The 18,330-nt window shown below is 41.0% G+C and overlaps 1 protein-coding gene and 1 long non-coding RNA gene across 5 annotated transcripts; one reads left to right on the top strand and one right to left on the bottom strand.

Annotated features, from left to right (window-relative positions):
* The first annotated feature begins 1,839 nt into the window (after positions 1–1,839).
* srek1 (splicing regulatory glutamic acid and lysine rich protein 1) lies at positions 1,840–13,797 on the top strand. Of its 4 annotated transcripts, XM_020707494.2 has the most exons (13): positions 1,853–2,082; positions 2,237–2,370; positions 2,831–3,325; positions 4,326–4,450; positions 4,767–4,882; positions 6,885–7,031; positions 7,255–7,433; positions 7,506–7,636; positions 7,718–7,823; positions 7,906–8,013; positions 8,663–8,734; positions 8,856–8,970; positions 12,285–13,797. In XM_020707494.2, the coding sequence occupies exons 4-13, from the start codon at positions 4,405–4,407 to the stop codon at positions 12,426–12,428; spliced, it is 1,164 nt and encodes a 387-aa protein (XP_020563153.1). In that variant the 5' UTR covers positions 1,853–2,082; positions 2,237–2,370; positions 2,831–3,325; positions 4,326–4,404; the 3' UTR covers positions 12,429–13,797. The 4 variants fall into 4 exon arrangements, with proteins under 4 accessions (XP_020563151.1, XP_011479776.1, XP_020563153.1 ...); XM_020707493.2 differs by having other exon boundaries at positions 2,831–4,450; XM_020707492.2 differs by lacking the exons at positions 2,831–3,325; positions 4,326–4,450 and having other exon boundaries at positions 1,840–2,082.
* LOC110016034 lies at positions 13,530–18,313 on the bottom strand. The gene is made up of 2 exons (XR_002874361.1): positions 15,336–18,313; positions 13,530–15,238 (listed from the first exon to the last, which is right to left on the bottom strand). It is a non-coding gene; the product is annotated as an uncharacterized LOC110016034 (long non-coding RNA).
* Positions 18,314–18,330: the final 17 nt, after the last annotated feature.

Genomic DNA, 18,330 nt, shown 5'->3' with positions numbered 1-18,330 from the left:
GATTACCTTCAGTTTTTAGATACATTTGGTCTCTTTTCATCGGTTTGGATTAATTTCTTGTAATTTAATTCCAAATAGTTTGATTGACTGATGTCCTTTTATTTTTAAATTCAAAGTAAAATACTTAAAAACAAGTAACACAAAAGTGATTACGTACAGTAAACCCTTGTTTTTCGCGGGGGTTACGTTCCAACAAGACCCCGTGATAGGCAAAATCCGTGAAGTACAAACCTTTATTTTTTTAAACTATTATTAAACAATTAAATCCTCTATTATACATTGAAAAGAAAGAACAAACCAATTTGCAGGCTCAAGCATTTGTTTCACAAATAGAAGTACTTTAGAAACCTTTTTTTCAACAAATAACTGTACTGTACTGTCAAATAATAATTTTAATGAATGTGAACAGAAGGCTTCAAATCGCGGAGATTAGCCCCGCCCACCGCGACCCGAGTATTGGACTAAACGGGAGAAAATTTAAAAATGATTATGAAAAAAATACAAAGTACAGTTGGACAAATAGTGACTCAGGTGTGTTTCACTGCTCTACAGACTGAGCCGCTGCATCCTGACTCCGCTCTGCAGTATTTTCTTCTGTTGAAGCCCGCGGTGCAGCTGTGTTTGTTCGGGAGAAGAGCAGTTGTTGTTGTCGCTCTTTTTTCTGCTTTGCAAAAAGATCCTTATACACCGACATGCCACCATCAAGAGAATTTGTACATAATAGTGAAAATTTGGCAAGCTGATTTACGTACGTGCACATATTAAACTGCAACGTTATTGACGCACAGGTAGAGAGGAAGCGGAGTGACTTTTTAGCCAATCAGAATGCAGAACACAATGCACGATGCAAATCCGTGAAGTAGCGAAACCGTGAAAAGCAAACCGCGTTATAGCAAGGGATCACTGTACTCAAAAAGGAGTTGTAGAAGAAAAATCTTAAATTCCACCCGCAGTCTTACGATGCATATGCTTTTACACATAATTATATAACCATTTTTCTCATAAACTAAATAAAAAAATTAAAGAAATAATACCAACAAGGAACGATTCATGGTTTACTGTATCATCGTCCCATTTGAACTCTCAATTTTCGAATTTATACCTCTATAAATGTTCAGTTTGTATATTTTTTAATTGTCACATTTTTACTCATTTTTATACTTTCCTACATTTTATTCCACAGCCTACACACAGAAATACACAGAAATACATTTATATATTTTGGTTTTGTTCTTACACATGTTGTCATTCTTCTTCTCTTTCCTGAACCTGAAACAGTTTTTGCATCTTCTGTGTTTTCAGCTTCATAAATCATTTGCATTGTACTATATATATATATATATATATATATATATATATATAATGTAATTTGAAAAATATTTATTTTTGCCTATTGATATTTTCAGCAACATTTTTAACATTTCCACCTTAATTTTGTGGTCAGTTACAGTACAGAGGAATTTAATCTCATCCACTCTTCTGATATGTATGTCCTCTATCATAACTTCCACTGTTGTGTTGATCTTTCGACTACCAAAGATCATAAATGTTGCTTTGTCTAGATTTTTTCCCCATCAAATCACATTTTCAGTTTTGATCGTTCAGTCGTGACCACATCTAACAAGTGTTTTGTGTTCTCTCTTTCACAGAATACATTTGTTATTTACAGTGACAAATTTACAAATTACCCTATAAATAAATGTATTTTTGTGTATTTTAAATTGCTGCTGTGACACATTTTTTGACTCAAAGTGCAGCTATGAGGCATGTCCACCTCTAGGGGGAGCTGGTGAGCCTCACAGCTAGTTGCGTTGTTGCTTAAACCCACGAAGAAGAGTGACATTTCCCGCTTCACCCTACAGGGTGCGCTGTGCCCAAAAGGCTAATTGAGAAAAGGTAGAAAATAAAGAATTCCGACAGACCTAAATATAACGTATTTATTTTTATTTTTACAATGAGCGGGATACCTGGGACTACCGTCGTCCAGGTCACCAATCTGTCCTCGGCTGTGAGCAGCGAGCAAATGCGAACCCTGTTCGGTTTTTTAGGAGACATCGAGGAGCTGCGCCTCTATCCGCCCGAGTGAGTGCGTCCTTCCTCGGCCTGAGGCGTCAGGCAACATCGCGGATGTGTGGCCTAATCGCAAGTCCGCCCTACTATTTTAGCTAAGAACGCTGAGGTGTGATATTTTTAAGTAACATGTCTTTTTATTTTTTTCTCCTTTATTTATCAACAGCAACACAACTCTGAATTTTTCATCCAAAGTGTGTTACATAAAGTATCGAGAGCCTTCCAGTGTTGGTGTGGCGCAACATCTGACCAACACTGTTTTTATTGACAGAGCTTTGATAGTAGTCCCATGTGCTGAAGGTGAGTGTCAATCTCAGATGACTCTCTTTTACCTCGGTGTTTTTATTTATGGGGGTGGTTCGTGCGTACAGCCAGGTGGGCAATTATGTCACCGAAATATTTAGAATCTGACACAGGTGATGGGTTTTTTTTATGGCTAGCTAGTTTCTCAGAGCACCCAGAAAAGGTTCATGTTTTGGTGTCACAAGGTGGTTCTGACTGATTAAACATAGAGATTGTGAATTTTTAAATTTTTTTTCAAGTCATTTGCAACACTCAACCCATCTTCCATTCATTTTACGGTGCTCCTTTTTAATAGTCTCCCCATCCTTCTGGGTGCCACTGTTCCATTTCTGTACAGTCACAATGATGTCACCACTAACCTGATGCTTTTTGTCCTCCTATCTTGGTGCTGGATGGCTACAGAGTTTATTAATTTGGTTCTGTATGTTTTTTCTGTGTGATTATGTGTGCATATCAGATGACTAGACTGGCCCAGCTGTTACACTACACTAGCCTGAGTCAGGCATTGTTTTCCAAGCCACTACCCCCCGATCGGGCCAACGCAGCCTTCAAGGGGGAATGTGACCCGGAGAATAGCCAGCTGAACCTTCCAAGATGGACACCTTGTCTCTTTTTTTTTATTTTTATTTTTTTTATTTTCCGTTTGTTTCCTTTCACACTATTCCATTTTGTCCACTCTCTACTGTCTCTATTTAGAAACTACAGTTTTTGCTGATCTGTAGCGCTGTGTTTATCTTTGTTATTTTTGTTTGTTATTTTGGTTGTTATCCAACCCCCTCCCCTCCCCTCTCTCCTTCTGCTGCAGCTTGTGTGTGGTTGAGTTCTGTCCGGGTTGCTACGACACATCGCTGGGATGTGTGGCACACAAGGAGGGCTAGGAGGACGGCTAACTGTTGTTCTCCTGCGACTGTTGTTGTAGTGGAGGACTAGTGTTGGAAGCATCTTTTAATCTGTACTTCATATTTGCACTAAGAACCAGGTTTTCCAATGCAGAACTGATCAGCTCATAATAACACATGCTATATTGTTTTATTTATTTATTTAAAGACCCTCTCCAATCGTCTTTTGATCTGTTTAAAGTGTTCCCAGTGGTCTTTTAGGGTATAATTATGCCATTTCTTTTAGCCAATATCAATAAGCGTGTGGTTTTCTAGGACATAGTTTCTGCAGGGCAGCATTAGTTCATTAGGAATTCACCTCTGAGCGGAGAGCCTCCCCTCCCCGTTACTGAGAGCTCTCTGTTTACATGCGCTCCCGCTAGTTTACAGCCCCTCACACCCACAGCCTATCATTACTGATGCAACAAAAATATCGAGCAAAATTGGAGTCGGGCTCAAAACTATACTGCTGCTACGTTCACACCGAGCTCCAAGTCTATGTAAACTCGCATATATGGGTGTTTCAGGCGTCTGCGTTCAAAATTTTGGTGTTCACGCGTCGCCCTGCGTGTTTTTACACCCATTTTCAGGATCTACGCACAAAAGCAGTTGAACTTTGACCAATCGGGGACTCCGATTTGGCGCACAGGTGGCGTCCTTTTCAAGTCACAGAAGTGCCGGCTGTTTGAAAAATAGTTTGCTCCTGATTCACGATTTGAATGAACACTTAAATTTTTTATTTTTAACGTGAATTATGTTTATTCATCATCAGAAAAATGCCACATTTTCTTAATCGGAGGGGGTCTTTAATGCCGATGTTTTGTTTTGAAAGATGGTTCCCACAGCTCTCTATAGAGGGAAACTTGTTAGAAAGTTGAAAGTTAAGCTAAATCTCTGCAGTTCTGCTCTTTTTGTCTTCCTCTCCTGCAAGGAGGCAGATTGACATGAGAAAAACACATTTCCTTTCAGAATATAATTGATTTCTTACACAGCTAAGTCATGGCTAACATTTCCCACAGTTCTTAAAATTGTTGTTTTTTTGTTTTCTGTATCTGATGTCCTGTGTGCTATTAGTGATGCAGCCATTGGGGTTGTTGTGTTGCACACCTTTCCAACACTGCGAAACGATCGCCCCGCGGAAAAGAAAGCGCCCATGCTTGATATCGTATGGTTCATGACCCAATATGTTTCCAGTACAGGTGACCCATGCATCAAAGTGTTGACTCATTCTTTGCTTTGTCTTACTTAATGAAAAGAGTTCAAGGACAAATCTGTGCTCCTGTTTGTTTCTAAAAAAGCTTCTTTTTTTTAAAATCACACCATGTTAGTTTCACAGAAGAGTATTTAAAGCCAAAATAATAATCGGCTTGAGTATTAGACAGCATAAAACTTGTGTGGGGGAGGTTTATGTGCTTTTTTCTCTCTAGAATACAGTGGGCTAATTGTGCAGATATAGAGGAGACTTTAGAGGAAAATGGCTCTTCTGCCCACTCTAATATCCAATTTGTCCCGCAGGAAAAATCCCAGAAGAGGCCAAGGCTCTGTCTCTCTTGGCACCCGTCCCCCCCGTGCCCAGTCTGATTCCTGGCGGAGGTTTGCTGCCAATTCCGACTCCAAGTCCCCTTCAAAATGTGAGAAACTGTCGTCGTGTGTCCGCCGGTCAGCCTAGCTGAAGAGTAAGGCCTGGAAAATAAATCGCAAATTTATCGTTTTGTTGCGCAGTCAAATCTCGCAAAAGTCACCGTAAATGTGCTAAAACAATCTTATGGCAGCTTGAAGTGTTTAACCGATCAAAGAAATCCCTTTTATGCGTTTGACCAATCAGGTGGAGCCCTTTTATGTTAGACGCTCGCCTCCTATAGACGAGGGTTATTTGGAGTGTAATTCAAGTTATGTCGACTCATTTAAATTACTCTGTTGCAGTGAAATGGATATCAAGTTTTTGGTTGTTTTGCAATATAACTAATACTGCAAATCGTGAGTTTTCCTCATATAATTTACCTCTAACCATTTAACCCTGGAGATGTGGTCGGCGACGCCCACATAACAGGCGCTCTTTGTCCCGCAGCGACCCTTCAACCGTTTATGTGATCAACATCAATCAACAGATGTCGGCTTCTCGTGTCAGCGTCGCATCACCGCTGCGCTTTCAGATGACGTTGGTTTGTAAATAAACGGAGTCAAAGCATGCCTTTCCCTCCACGCTTAAAACATCGAGGAGGGTGTAGACTCCCTGTTTCTTCAAGCAGACTTCTGGCGGCTAAAGTTAACCCTTTAAACGCCGGCTTGACATTTTATCACCTGCCATCACCCCTCAACCGTTTACGCAATGAACCCCGGGTGTAAGTCAACAGTGTTGTCCCTTACTACATGCAGACGTTCAAAATCGAAATCCCCGACATATAAAGCTTGAACTAGCCCAAGAAGGATTGTCGGATTTCTGTTAGTCTTTGTCTCGTTGCTTTGCCCCGCCCCCAATAACCGACGAGATCTTTACTCGCGTGGTTATGTTTACAAGTTTTAGGTTTGAAACAGAAATGTCCGGTTGACGGCAGTCTGAATACAGACCAATTTGCGAGGTTCAGAACTGGGTCCGGAACCAACGGACTTTTGAATACACCTTCAATTTCAGCAGATTCTGAAGCAGAGAGAAGCCGTCTTGCGCTGATATGCAACACTTCACAGTAGCAAAGTGTTCATGCAATCAACACAAACCAGCTGGTTCTGTTGCGGAGAAAAGCGTTTGCGCTGATGTTCGTGGAGGCATCGCTGACCCTATCATCTACTGTGGAGGTTTTTAAAAAGAAACTAAAGACACACCTTTTTAAATTAGCTTTTAATTAGATTTTATATCTTTTTATGTTTTATGATGTTTTATTACATCATTTTAGCATTTTACTTGTTTAATCTACTATTTTTTACTCTTATATTTATTTATTCTTCTTTCTTTTTACGTTTTATCACATCTTATTTGCTTAGTCTAGAATTATTTTTTGACATACATATCTGTTTAATTTAGAATTTACTTGTATACTTTTTATGATATTTTAACACATATTTATTTTATTTCAAATTAGACTGTTTACGAGTGTTTTCTCACCCTCGGCTGGGGTGTTTGGGTCTATACTGATACCCCTGCCAATAGGAGGACAGGGCAGACGGCGCCGTCTGGTTTCTCTTTATTTTATTCACTTATTTTTCACTGGTGTTTGTCTTTGTGTATTTTATTGTGCGGGGCTAATTTAATGTATTTTATTGCATTTGTTTTTGTTTTTATGTACAGCACCTTGAGCTGTCTTTCTTGTCATTAAAGGTGCTAAATAAATAAAATTAATTTGTATCTGAATTTGAATTTAAAGGGTTAACAAACATCCTTTTTGTCAATCCAGTGTTTAGTTTTATTCACAAAGCCATTCCCCACCCCTAAAAAACCTTCCTACACATAGGAAAAAAACACTATTCAGAACAAGGCCATTTTAAAACAGCGGTGCAAACTCATTCAAAAACGCAGAAAAGTCTGATTTTATTCTTCAGACCGTGTTTACTGTAAACATATAAAATAAAAGCATGTTATTTGGCGTAAAAAGACATGCAAGGCCTCCTTAAAACCCGTGCTGTGATTTCTTTTTCCAGCTAAACCTCCCTTTAGTGAATCGCATTTCCGCTGGCCTCAGCCCCACGTCTTCGGTGATCGCCCAGCCGCCTCTCATGGGAAACGTCGATCCCTCCAAAATCGATGAGATCAGGAGGACAGTTTATGTTGGCAACTTGAACTCACAGGTAACCACTGCGCTGCGTTACAGGTGAGGGGAATTCCACCTTAAATGGTGGAAAAAACCGCCTGCAGCAACTTTGACCACAGATTTACAGTTAAGGAGAATTTTTTTTCTGTTAAAAAGAAGTTTACATCTATTAAAGGTGAGGAAAAACGTTTCTGATTTGCTGCTTTTCCTTCTTTGTATTTCTAAACTCACATTTAAAGGATTCTGCTTCTCCCCTGCAGACGACCACCGCAGACCAGCTGCTGGAGTTCTTCAAGCAGGTGGGAGATGTGAAGTTTGTGCGGATGGCCGGAGACGAGACCCAACCGACGCGCTTCGCCTTCGTGGAGTTCGTGGAGCAGGACTCCGTCGCCAGAGCCCTGACCTTCAACGGAGTCATGTTTGGAGACAGACCTCTCAAGTAGGAGATCGTCTTCCTTTAGGAAAAGGGTTTGAGCCGAGCCCTGGGGTTCAGTGTGGCTTCTCCCTGCAGGGTCAATCATTCCAACAACGCCATCGTGAAGCCTCCAGAGCTGACGCCACAGGCTGCCGCCAAGGAACTGGAGAGTGTGATGAAGAGGGTGAGGGAAGCTCAGGTCACCATCGCCGCTGCCATAGAGCCAGGTACGGAATCCAGATCTGCTGCACGGTGGTGGCGCAGCTGAAGGTGTTCACCTGCTGATGCTGGCGCTCCGCTGCTCACAGAGGCAAAGACGCACTCGTCCGGTCGCTGTCCGAGGATGCGGCGCTCCCGTTCGCGCTCACACTCGCACTCGAGATCACACAGGAAGAGGTCTCGTTCGAAACACCGGTGAGCGCCGCGTTCTCTTCTTGTGCAGGAAAATGCTCTGTTTGTCCAGTAAATAACGGCTTTTATTTAACCCCCCCCGGAGCAGATCTTCACAGAGGTCGTGGCAAGGCGGGGACACTCACAGTTCCAGAAGCGGCCACAGGCGGCGCTCTCGCTCTAAAGACAAAAGGCACGCCCGGAGTCGCTCCAGGTTTGCAAATGATGTTTAATTATATCCCAGCTTTTGTACAAATTTTGAGATTGTGCTTTAATAAAATGTTGAATTGTCCTGCTGTTCCTGGTTCTGCCAGTAGGGGTCGCCATGCTCTAAAAAAATGTAACGTACAGTTTGCCTGAATAAGACTGATGGTCAAAACAAAAAGCTCTCAGTTAAAAGTCCTAAAATACGTCATCTATCTGCTTTAAGGCTTTTAAACACATCACGTAAATTAAATGGTTGCAAATTTTAAGCCATGACGTACAATCCATGAGTGAATGAGAAACAGAGGTTACATTTATTTTCTGAATTACCTGATTAGGACTGTTTTAAGTTAAACACAAAATTAAGGAGAAACTTTTTTTACTTTTAGTTGAATAAACATTTTGTAAAATTTCTCAAACTTTCCAGCAGAGGGCCTCTCCTAAATATATCTTATTGCAATTCCTATAAACATGAAAGCACTGAGAAATGTGTGTCTTCCTGAAAACATGACAGCTTTGATCTGCAAAGTTGAATGTGAGTGAAACAAACAAACCCATGTGGAAACCGTCTCTCCACACGTCTGTCCAACTGCTTTTTTGGCTGTAAAGCATCAGTAAATGCTTTTAAGAAGTTTCTTTCTTTTATTTTTTCTGGGCAGAGGCCACAAAAGGAGGAGTAAGGAGCGGTCCAGGAGCCCCAGAAGGAAACCCAGATCCCCCTCACCCAAACGGTAAACGCACCACAAGCCTTCAGGTCTACAAACTCCATCAGCGGCCATCATCTCAGCCGTGCTCTGTGCTTCAGAGATGCCGTCTGTGAGGTTGTCCCTGTGTTTTCTGTTTTGCGTGAAGCGGTAAGAGGGAGAAGAGGAGGGAGCGCAGCCGGGACAGGAAGGAGCGCTCCACGTCCAGGAAGAGGAGCCGCAGAGACGGCGACAGGATGAAGAACAGACCCAAAACGGCCAAGGTGCTGACGCTCACTCCTGAAATATAGAACACCTACAAACTGAAGAGGATTTAGAAGAAAAAAACAGCGAAGATCACGTGATTAAAACCTGAATTGTCAAGCATATGGAAGGTTTAAACTAAATACATGGAAGTAGGAAATGTGACTTTGATGCTGTGAACCAGTGAAATAAATTCAAAGTTTGCAGCAGAATTAAGTTTAGTCGTAAACATTAAATTCAGGATCTGAAATCTGTCAGGAGTCGTCGATAACGTGAACCAAACTTCTCCTATTCACCCCTAAATATAGATTTAAAGCAGTAAGACATAAATAGGTTGAACAAAGGTTTTTAATCAGATTATTACTAATAGTTGTGTAAGTTTAGATTTTACCACCTTAAAAGAACTTTTCTAAAAAAAAAAGAAGTTTTTACACCAATAAAAAACTACAAGTTCCTTATTTAAAAAAACACCAAAAAAGCAAATTCTACCTAAACATTTAATTTCTCAGAAAGATTTTGCCTGGATTTAGTCTTAAACACCATATTTTATATTCAGTAAATGAATAAAAAAACAAGCTTTTTGTGAGGCAGAGGCTGGTGTCTTTCAAAATAAAATACCATGAACTGACCCTGAATTCTGCGTGACACTAATGAGGTTGAGGAACATGCCTGCAATCAGAGTTTGATAGATAAATTTCATTTTTCTTGTTTAAAGTTCCACTCCGATCATCTTTTCATCTATTTTCAAAGCGTTCCCAGTGGTCTAACTATGTCTTTGCCGTTTTTAGTCCCAACAAAACGGTTTGGTTTTCCAGGATTTTTCATTAGAAATCCACGTCTGAGTTGTGGGCGGGACCTTTGGCAAAGAGCAGCCCCGCCCCCTTTCCTGAAAGGTTTTTTCGTCTGCTCCTGATTCATAATGATTTGCATAAAGAAATACTCTAAAAAACACAATTTTAAGCTGAATTTTCTTTTTTATACGTGTCCTCCATCATCAGAAAAACTCCAAAAACACACTTTTCTTTGGAGTTTAAGATTAGCGTTCAGCAATACAGAAAAGAAAAGCTGCTTCGTCTGTGATGAAAATGCAGCAAAACGCTGCGTGATCTGAGAATCCTGCAGGAATCAAACGAGCAACCCGCTTTCTGGGGGCTTGAGAAAAAGGTTGCATCAAAAACAGGCCAACTATCAGAAAAGATCTGTGTCAACAGTTCAGTTTGAGGTCAGTTCAGATCTGCATACCTTTATTAATAATCCTTAAAAAGATCTGCAGCCGTTCAGGGGGATTTTCGAAGAACTGAGATGAAGGTGGGAGGCTCCAGAAATGATCAGTTTGTGCCAGATTTAGTGTTATGGTGGAATTGCTGCCCTTTAGATGCAGAATTTGGTCTAAAAGTGGACATTTGTTCATGCTTCTTTTGTATTCACGAGTCGTGTTTTGTGTGAAATGTAGCCGATCTGCAGGTTCTCACAACACATTTAGCTGATTCTTTTGTGAAAAAGTTTCCATTCGTCCTCAGTTTGCTCGCTGCCAGAAAGGTGTGAGATAAAGGTGTTCAGGCTTATCGCGCTCTATTTTCTTTCTTCTGTTGATAAAAATCTGAACGCTCGTTTGATGCCTAAACAAAGGCGGCGTTATCTTGATAAGCGTTCGTTTTGCTGACACCTTTTGTCACATTCTGCAGTTTCTCAGGCTCTGGAAGTGGTGAAGCAACCCAAATGTTTTTCTTCAAGCTGAGAGGTTCTGTGTGTTTCTTGAAATTTGGCCCGTTTGTAGGTTTTTTTTTCTCTGATCAATAAAAAACAGGAAGTCGTTTCAGGTTGAATCTAAAACGCTCGTCGTTTTCCTCGAAGGGTCCAGGTTGTTTGTGATTTTGCACTGAGGTCACCGAAGTTTGTCTGTTTTTACTAAACTGAAGATGTGAGCTGAAACGCCGCTGCAGGATTTGGAAGAACTGGTCAGATCTTAACTCTTTGAATTTAAATTCAGGAAGTTTTGACTCCCAGTGAAACGGACTGATTGTGGTTAGAAGTGCAGACGGAGGATGTGTGCGTTAGTCCAGCCTGTCTGGAAACTTGGGAAATAAAGGTTTTCCGTGGCGGAGCCGGACAAAGGAAAAAAAACGGAACCGAATCCAGAGCAGGCCGGATGGTAGTAGATCTTATAGTCCCACTCCTGTCATCTTTTGGAAAAACCTGACGTTTTTTAGGACATAGTTTCTGCAGAGCAGCAGTAGGTCCCTGAAAATTCTCCTCTGAGTTGTTGGTGGGACCATTGGCATGGAGCAACCCCGCCCTCCTTTCCCTCACTGTTGCCTGGACTCCCCGTTTTACATCAGGCATGTCCAAAGTCTGGCCCGGGTTCAACTTTCTGAAAACTACAATTTCATTTATTCCCTGATCAAAACCACATTGGTTTGTACCTCGGAATAAGACAAACTCTTGGTTTTTATTTTTCTGTTGACATGATTTATATTTAGAAGTTTACAGTGAGAATTTAACAGTGAATAAAAACTAGCATTTAATGTTGACGAAAGGTTTTTTCTTCATAAAAAGACATCTTCAAATGTGACATTTACAGTCATGTCATGTGTTTAGATGTGGTTCTGTTCTATGTAGAGAAATCAAAAGTATCACACAAAAACATACATGAAGGAGTTCATTTGCATTTAATGTTGCTATTAAGCGTCAAGGAATGCAGGCTTTGCAAGACGTTTAGACCCGCCCAGAGTATTTTCTATTCACTTCCAACAGTTTGAACAAAGAAATTCTTATTATATGTCATCCAACAGAAAACGGCCACAAGAACATGTTAAAAAACGCCAAAAAAAATCTTTATCCGAGACGAAGCATGAAGAGCTTCTTCAGATGCAGACTGCTGTGTCGGCTTCAGACGGCGTTTAGACACGTTTGAAATGTCCCGGACCGGCCTGCTCATTAAAGCAGCTCCCTCCTCATTTCTGAAAGTTGAGCATCGGCGGCTCTTTTCAGAAACGCTGCAGGAAACTTACCTCCAGTCTGTTTATGCAAAGTGAGTTTCTGGTTGGGCCTAAAGAGGGCAGGTCGATCTAGATAAACGTCTGGGACGGCCTGAAAAAAGCGGCACGCAGAGGTGGATTTTGCTCGTTTTATACGATCAGACGATAAAATTATGATTTGCTTGAACGTCTGATGTATTCATGGTCAAGGAAATAAGCAGAAATGTTGTATTTTTTTGTGTTTTTAACCTTTAAAACCAACATGAAAGCACGCGTCACAGACCCAAACTAGCCGAAATATTCCTGCTGGGTTTTCCACGCGGTCAGGAAGGCGTGAACGTCTGGCCTCTTTTCAGGTGGAGGAAAACTACAGCCGAGCCAAGAAGGCGTATGTGAGCGACAGAGAGGACTCCCCCTCACACAGCGAGGACATGACTCCGCCCCCCTGCGTCCAGCACAACGGCAGCTACAAGACTCGGAGCGAAGACGGCAGCAAGTGACCCCTCCCCCCTCCAGAGAAGCGGGAAGGCGTCGTGTGCGTAAATGAACGGAACAACCACTTCCAGCAGCTCCTCTGTCTCCACATCACCCACCAACACCCTCATTTTTATCCAAACACTCGGAAGGAATCCGACGAAAGCGGAATGATCATGCTGTAAAACTCTGGAGCGTTGAAGCTGCTGCAGGTTCGTCTGCTGGGTTCAACTCTGACCGAGGAGATCTGTTACAAACACCACAGAGATCAGTCATAAAGCTCGGGCCCTCGGACTCCGTCGTGCGCTCGGACATGTCTTCATTCAAGTCGTCTGTCGGTGGAGGGAAGCTTGATCGGATCCGGAGCTCGGAGCGAACATGCGGCCAAACACGACAAAGTAAAAGCTTCACTCCAAGTTTAAAATGAACTATCAGTAAATAAAAGCGTCACCCTCCCATCCAAAGTTATGCTGACTTTGTCAGTAGTTTTAAGTTTTTTAACCTTGATACTTTTCAGATTAGAAACAAATGCTTTTATTTTGGTGTTTTTGCATTTCCTGTTGGATTTATCATGAACGAAAAGTTACAAATTGAGCAAATTGGAGCTCATTTCTTAATGAAAAATGTCTCCTATGAACCTTTTAGAAGATGTTCCCTCCATCCAATCCTCTGTTTGAGCTCAGAAAGCTTGTCTCTTTTGGATCTTCCGCTCCAGGATCAATCAGTTGTTCCTCCGTCATTTTGGAGAAAAGCAGATTTCTGTTGATGTCGGGAAGTTTCGGGAAGCGTCTCTCCTTTCCCGATTGACTTTACTTTACTGCATTTCCTTTGCTTTGGGACTGGATCTGATCGCGTTGCTGCGGTGTGTGTTTGTGCGTCATCGTGCACACGCTCATGTGAAGACCGCAGCAGAGATCTGAGGGAAGCCGGACAGAGGTGAAAGGTCAAAAGTGCCTCGACTACGATTGTACAGAAGAGTGGAATAAAATATTGAGACTTATGTTGGATGTTAAACAGAAAAAAACGTATGAAAGGTTATATTAAAGTATTGTAAGTTGTCGGTAATGGCAGAATAGATTTTAAATGTTTTTCTTTTTATTTTTTGTGTCCAGTGGATTCGAATCAATATTTCTTTTTTCTTTAATTTATATTTGAAAATACATTTTCCCTAATTTCTTTTCTTTTTTGGAGGGGGGCTAATACTTGGACATTTTGGGAGGAAAAATGCTCTTAGGACGACTGATAGTCTGTGAAGAATTTAACTTTTAATATCAACAAAATCTGAAAAACCGTGTTTGAAGATGCTCTGAAGTGGGACCGGTTTGACCCGCTTGTTAGATGTATGTGCAAACTATAAACCTGTTTCCACAAAACCAATAAAGACCATTTTCTCTACGGATGATTTGTCTTCATTTGTACACGATTATTTACCAGTGAATGACCGAACTGTAAAAGTCCTTTGATGGCCAGCAATGACATGAAGTGACTTTGTCCAGTTGATATTTTTTTTAAAGACGTCAGACTTTGACTTGTAAATATTACATTTATGTTTTTTTGACTTGGAATCAAAGAGATTACTCTTGTGTTTTATCAGCGCCACCTAAATCTCTCTAGCGGTTCATCACCACCGTAGCGTTGAGACGTACCATACAGGGCGAGAATGTGAGAGCGCGGCGGTACGAGCCGTTTCCGTAGTGTAGTGGTCATCACGTTCGCCTCACGCCAGCCGTATATACCTGTAACACGGAACAGCCAATCAAATTGCAGCTTGTGTAACGCTGTCCAAGGTGATGAAATCCTTTGGTACTGAGTTCGAACCCCGGTTAGTGAAGTCAGTCAGACGTTTTGGAAAATGCATAATAAATGTGATTTTTGTTAAGCTAAAGAAATTAAGATGTAATAAATAAATAAACAGTATTCAACACAAAATGTATCCACATGTTCAACCGTGTGTTTACAGCTAAAGGGCAGAAGGATTTAAACATGCAAAAAATTAATACAAGCACTTTAAAGATTTGTAAAATGAATTGAGGAAGGAGTAAATACATTTTGCTTTTTCTATCAAAACTAAATAATTCAAGAATAAAAATGTAAGAAAACCGTTTTCACAAAATAGATTTCACAAACTAAGTTACAAATATTTTCACATTGAAGGATAACATGAGGAGTCCTGTCATAATCAGTGTGTGTGACCATGAATGCTGCCTTTACCTCTGTCAAAAAATGGCGTGACAGCAAAGTCTGCAAATGCAATCCTGGGGGGTTGGTAAGGCCTTCCGCTGCATAGATCTGGAGTCAGTTTTGGGAGCAGTGGAGGTATTTCACATCCCCAGACTGATAACAGAAATGAACAGAAGATCCATCACCGAGGTAAAGACAGTTGTGTGTCGTCTTTGTCCAAGGTTTCTGCTGTTGCTGCTGCATACCTACAATCTCCTTCACTGTTTGTTCAACGACAGTCTTAGTTAGAGGAGCTTCAATGCTGGGGGGGGGGGGTTTCACTGCAGCAGGTGGGAGAGTCACAACTGGCACAGTGACAGTTTCCCTTCCTTCAGTGAGCTAATGCCACAGCTGCTGCTGGGTCTCCAAAAGTTAAGGATGTTCTGAGGTGGGTTATGCCCCAAGGAGATCATGTTCATGGCATGACTCACAGGTGGAGACCCAGGCCACAGTCCCAAGGCTTCCATCTGTGGTTTCATCCAGATCCTCTGCTGGGGAGAGCAGTTCCAGCTGCTGACATCTGGGTCACAGCATGGAAGTGGTGGAGCAGCAGGCGTTGGCTGAAAGTGGGCAGGAGGAGGAGCTGCAGACTGAGCTGAGGTTCTTCCAACGACTGCTGCAAAAATAACACGAGTTGTTGTTGAATAAAATATGATCACAAAGTCCAAATGAATGTAGTACTTAGCATTTTTGTCAAGACTTATTGCACTGACTGTAGGTTTTATCCTGCACTCTTCTTAAAGATGGCACCGTTCTACTTTGGGACAGTTCCAAAGCAGAGGAGTCTTCACGGGAGCAGAAGAAAAAAGACAGTCAGAAACAGGCAGGACGCTGCAGCACAGCTGACAAATGATCCTCAACACTCACCTGCATGTGTAGCAGCAGGACAGCTGGACCTCTCAGGCTGGTCTGGATTCAGATAAACACACATATCCATCACTAAAGCCCAACTCATTTACAGTTCTTTGGTAGTAATTGTGCAAAACACTCAAAACCATGTAAGAAAACATGCTCAATAGAACAGCGGTGGTATGAAAATCATTAATGAATCATTAGTTTCATTTTTTTTTAATCTTTTGATCGACCAGGAAAAGTACCATTATGATGTAATAATCCATGTGTAACCACTTTACTCTGACGTGTTCAGACGTGTACTTTTGTTGTAATTCTGCTTCTTTAAGACGGGCTTCTTTCAATCATTTTCATACCAAACCCATGCAAATAAAAGGATTCTGTATTTACCCCCGACGACGAACAATGAATACCATCAGCATCACAAAAGCAATCAAACAAAACACCTGCATTAGAGCAGAACGTGGCCGACCAGCAAACAGAAGAAAGGAAACGGTGATCCTGGTTTACAGCGGCGGCGGCGGCGGCTAGACCTATACTCACTGAACCTGAAAGAAAAAATAAAGCAAACATATGAATATGTTTGTATTTGAACAGACACGTTTAAAAGTGCTTAGTGTAAAGAAAGGACTGATCTAATACTAACATGTAGTCTACTATCTGTTTTACAACTACAAGTACTACTATTCTGCATACAGACACATAACACGTGATGCATGACGTGTGCACGTTGGTGCTGCTCACTTGGTTGGGTTGGGATTGTCGGTAAACATGTTGGTCCTGTCATGTTCTTCACTGCATCTCCCTGCTCTTTAGTAAAACAATCAGGTTGGAATCGGAAGTAGTCATTCACACTCGGTGTGTACTTGTGTGTGATTTAGTTTTACCTTGTAAAGAGAGGAGTTTGGATGGAGAGACAGACAGCATCATTCTCTCCAACTCTTCATCGTCTTCCATCTCTAAAGACGACACTGAAAAGATGGGAGACATCATTTCTAGCATGTTTACTAACGTCAGCATGAACGTCTAGTCTGCCACAGACCTGGAGGTTTAGGAAGAACAGGTTCTGCAGAACTCTGAGTCTGAGCCTCTTTTGTCTTCAGGTACTGCTGGAGGACATTTTAGCGTCTGAAACCCCCTGTTTCCTGAGGATAAATGGTGCATATCCATCTTCTCTTTTCTCCCAGACGTCCCTCCAGGTCTTCTTAGAATGCACACCAAATCCAACCAGCTGGTTGTCCTCACTGCTTGAAGGTGGCTCCACTGATCTTTCAGCTAAATAGTTTCTCAGATCTCTAATTTTGCATATTCCTGCAATACAACATACCTGCATATATATATATATATAATCCATCAAATGCAGAATGAAATACTGTAACCCCTGCATAATAAAAATAGCATAGAAAATGTAATGTAACCCCTGTTCACCTCACGCACACACACACACACACACTTAACTGGACAAAGTTTGAAGACCTTCCTCTCATCCCAGCTGTTATCACCGCTGGAGTTTCAGTCCTCATGTTCAACAATGACGGGAAGTGAAATGTCTTCAAATTAGAAACTTTGTCCTGTCATTTTTTTTATTTTATTTACATCAGACTTTAACTTGTGCTCTTGTGTTTTAACAGCGATCGGATCTAATCTGACCGCAAACTTGTTGTTTTCTCTTTCTGTATGCTATCGCCTTATTACTAAGGCGATGTGGAAACAGCGCCCCCAAAATATCGCTTGTGGTGAAAAAGTGTAATACACCCGCAGTGTTAAGAACTACCATAAAGAATGAATGGGAAAGGTTAAGAGTTAAGCTTAACCATTTGGAAACATTTTTCAGTGAAAAAAATGAATATATATATACATATATAAACATAATTGCATTTTACCATCTTTTAAGCATCCTCATATTTTTTAATAAGGTTGTCTCATTCAAACCCAATGTTGCCTTTGAGATATATTTCAAGAAATGTCACACTAAATATAAAAATAGTACAATTTATGTCCTAATTTAAAAATGATCAGCCCTGTCTTAGGAGTTTCGTTGATTAGCAGTTTGGTATAAAAAATATGTTGCTAATTTCGGTTGGCATAAAATACAAATGTTTGGTTTTGTTAACTTTTGTGATTAGGATTAGTTAACAAATATCTGCATGTTTTAGAAGGAGAAAGAGCGGAATTAGAAATAGAAACTTTTAGAAAATTGATGTGAGAACCTGCAGATCAGCTACATTTTACACACAAAAATGACTAACATCAAATATATGAACACACAATTTGAATGTTTTTTTAACGTGAAAAATATTAACTTTAAAGAGCTTTTAGAGAGCTTTTAAAGCGTGTGCATAATTCATCGATTGTTTTATAACCATTGTCCAACACAACCAAATTCCACCGCAGCCCTAAATCTAGCACTGAACTAGAAGGAAATAGTTTGTTATGGTTCATTGCTGTCAGACTCTTGAACACACAAAAGATCCTGCAAATCTTAACACAGGAAGACGCCGGATCCAATCACCAATACACACTTGGAGGGAACACGCAACTACTCACACCAGGAAAACATTCATTTCCAGGACTGACCGGCCCACTCTGCTCCCCCCTGATCTTTTCCTGTCAAATTCCTGTAATTCTCTAGTTTATCTCTGGTTTTTCTACTTCTGGTCTTCGTACCATCCCTTTAGTTTACTATTGATTAACCCTTATTGTTTGGTTGGGATTGTAGTAGCTCTTGTTCAAATTCCTCTTCAGGTTTCTTGGATAGTTGGACATTTCATCAATTGTAGTATTTGGGGAGGGGTATTTTTGGTTTGGTTAGTAAACGCTGATAAAAAACCTGAGTTTTTCTGCTTGTTTTATTGT

Source organism: Oryzias latipes, chromosome 12 (assembly GCF_002234675.1).
Source record: "Oryzias latipes chromosome 12, ASM223467v1".
Taxonomy (NCBI): domain Eukaryota; kingdom Metazoa; phylum Chordata; class Actinopteri; order Beloniformes; family Adrianichthyidae; genus Oryzias; species Oryzias latipes.
This window is presented reverse-complemented; position numbering and strand designations above follow the sequence as displayed.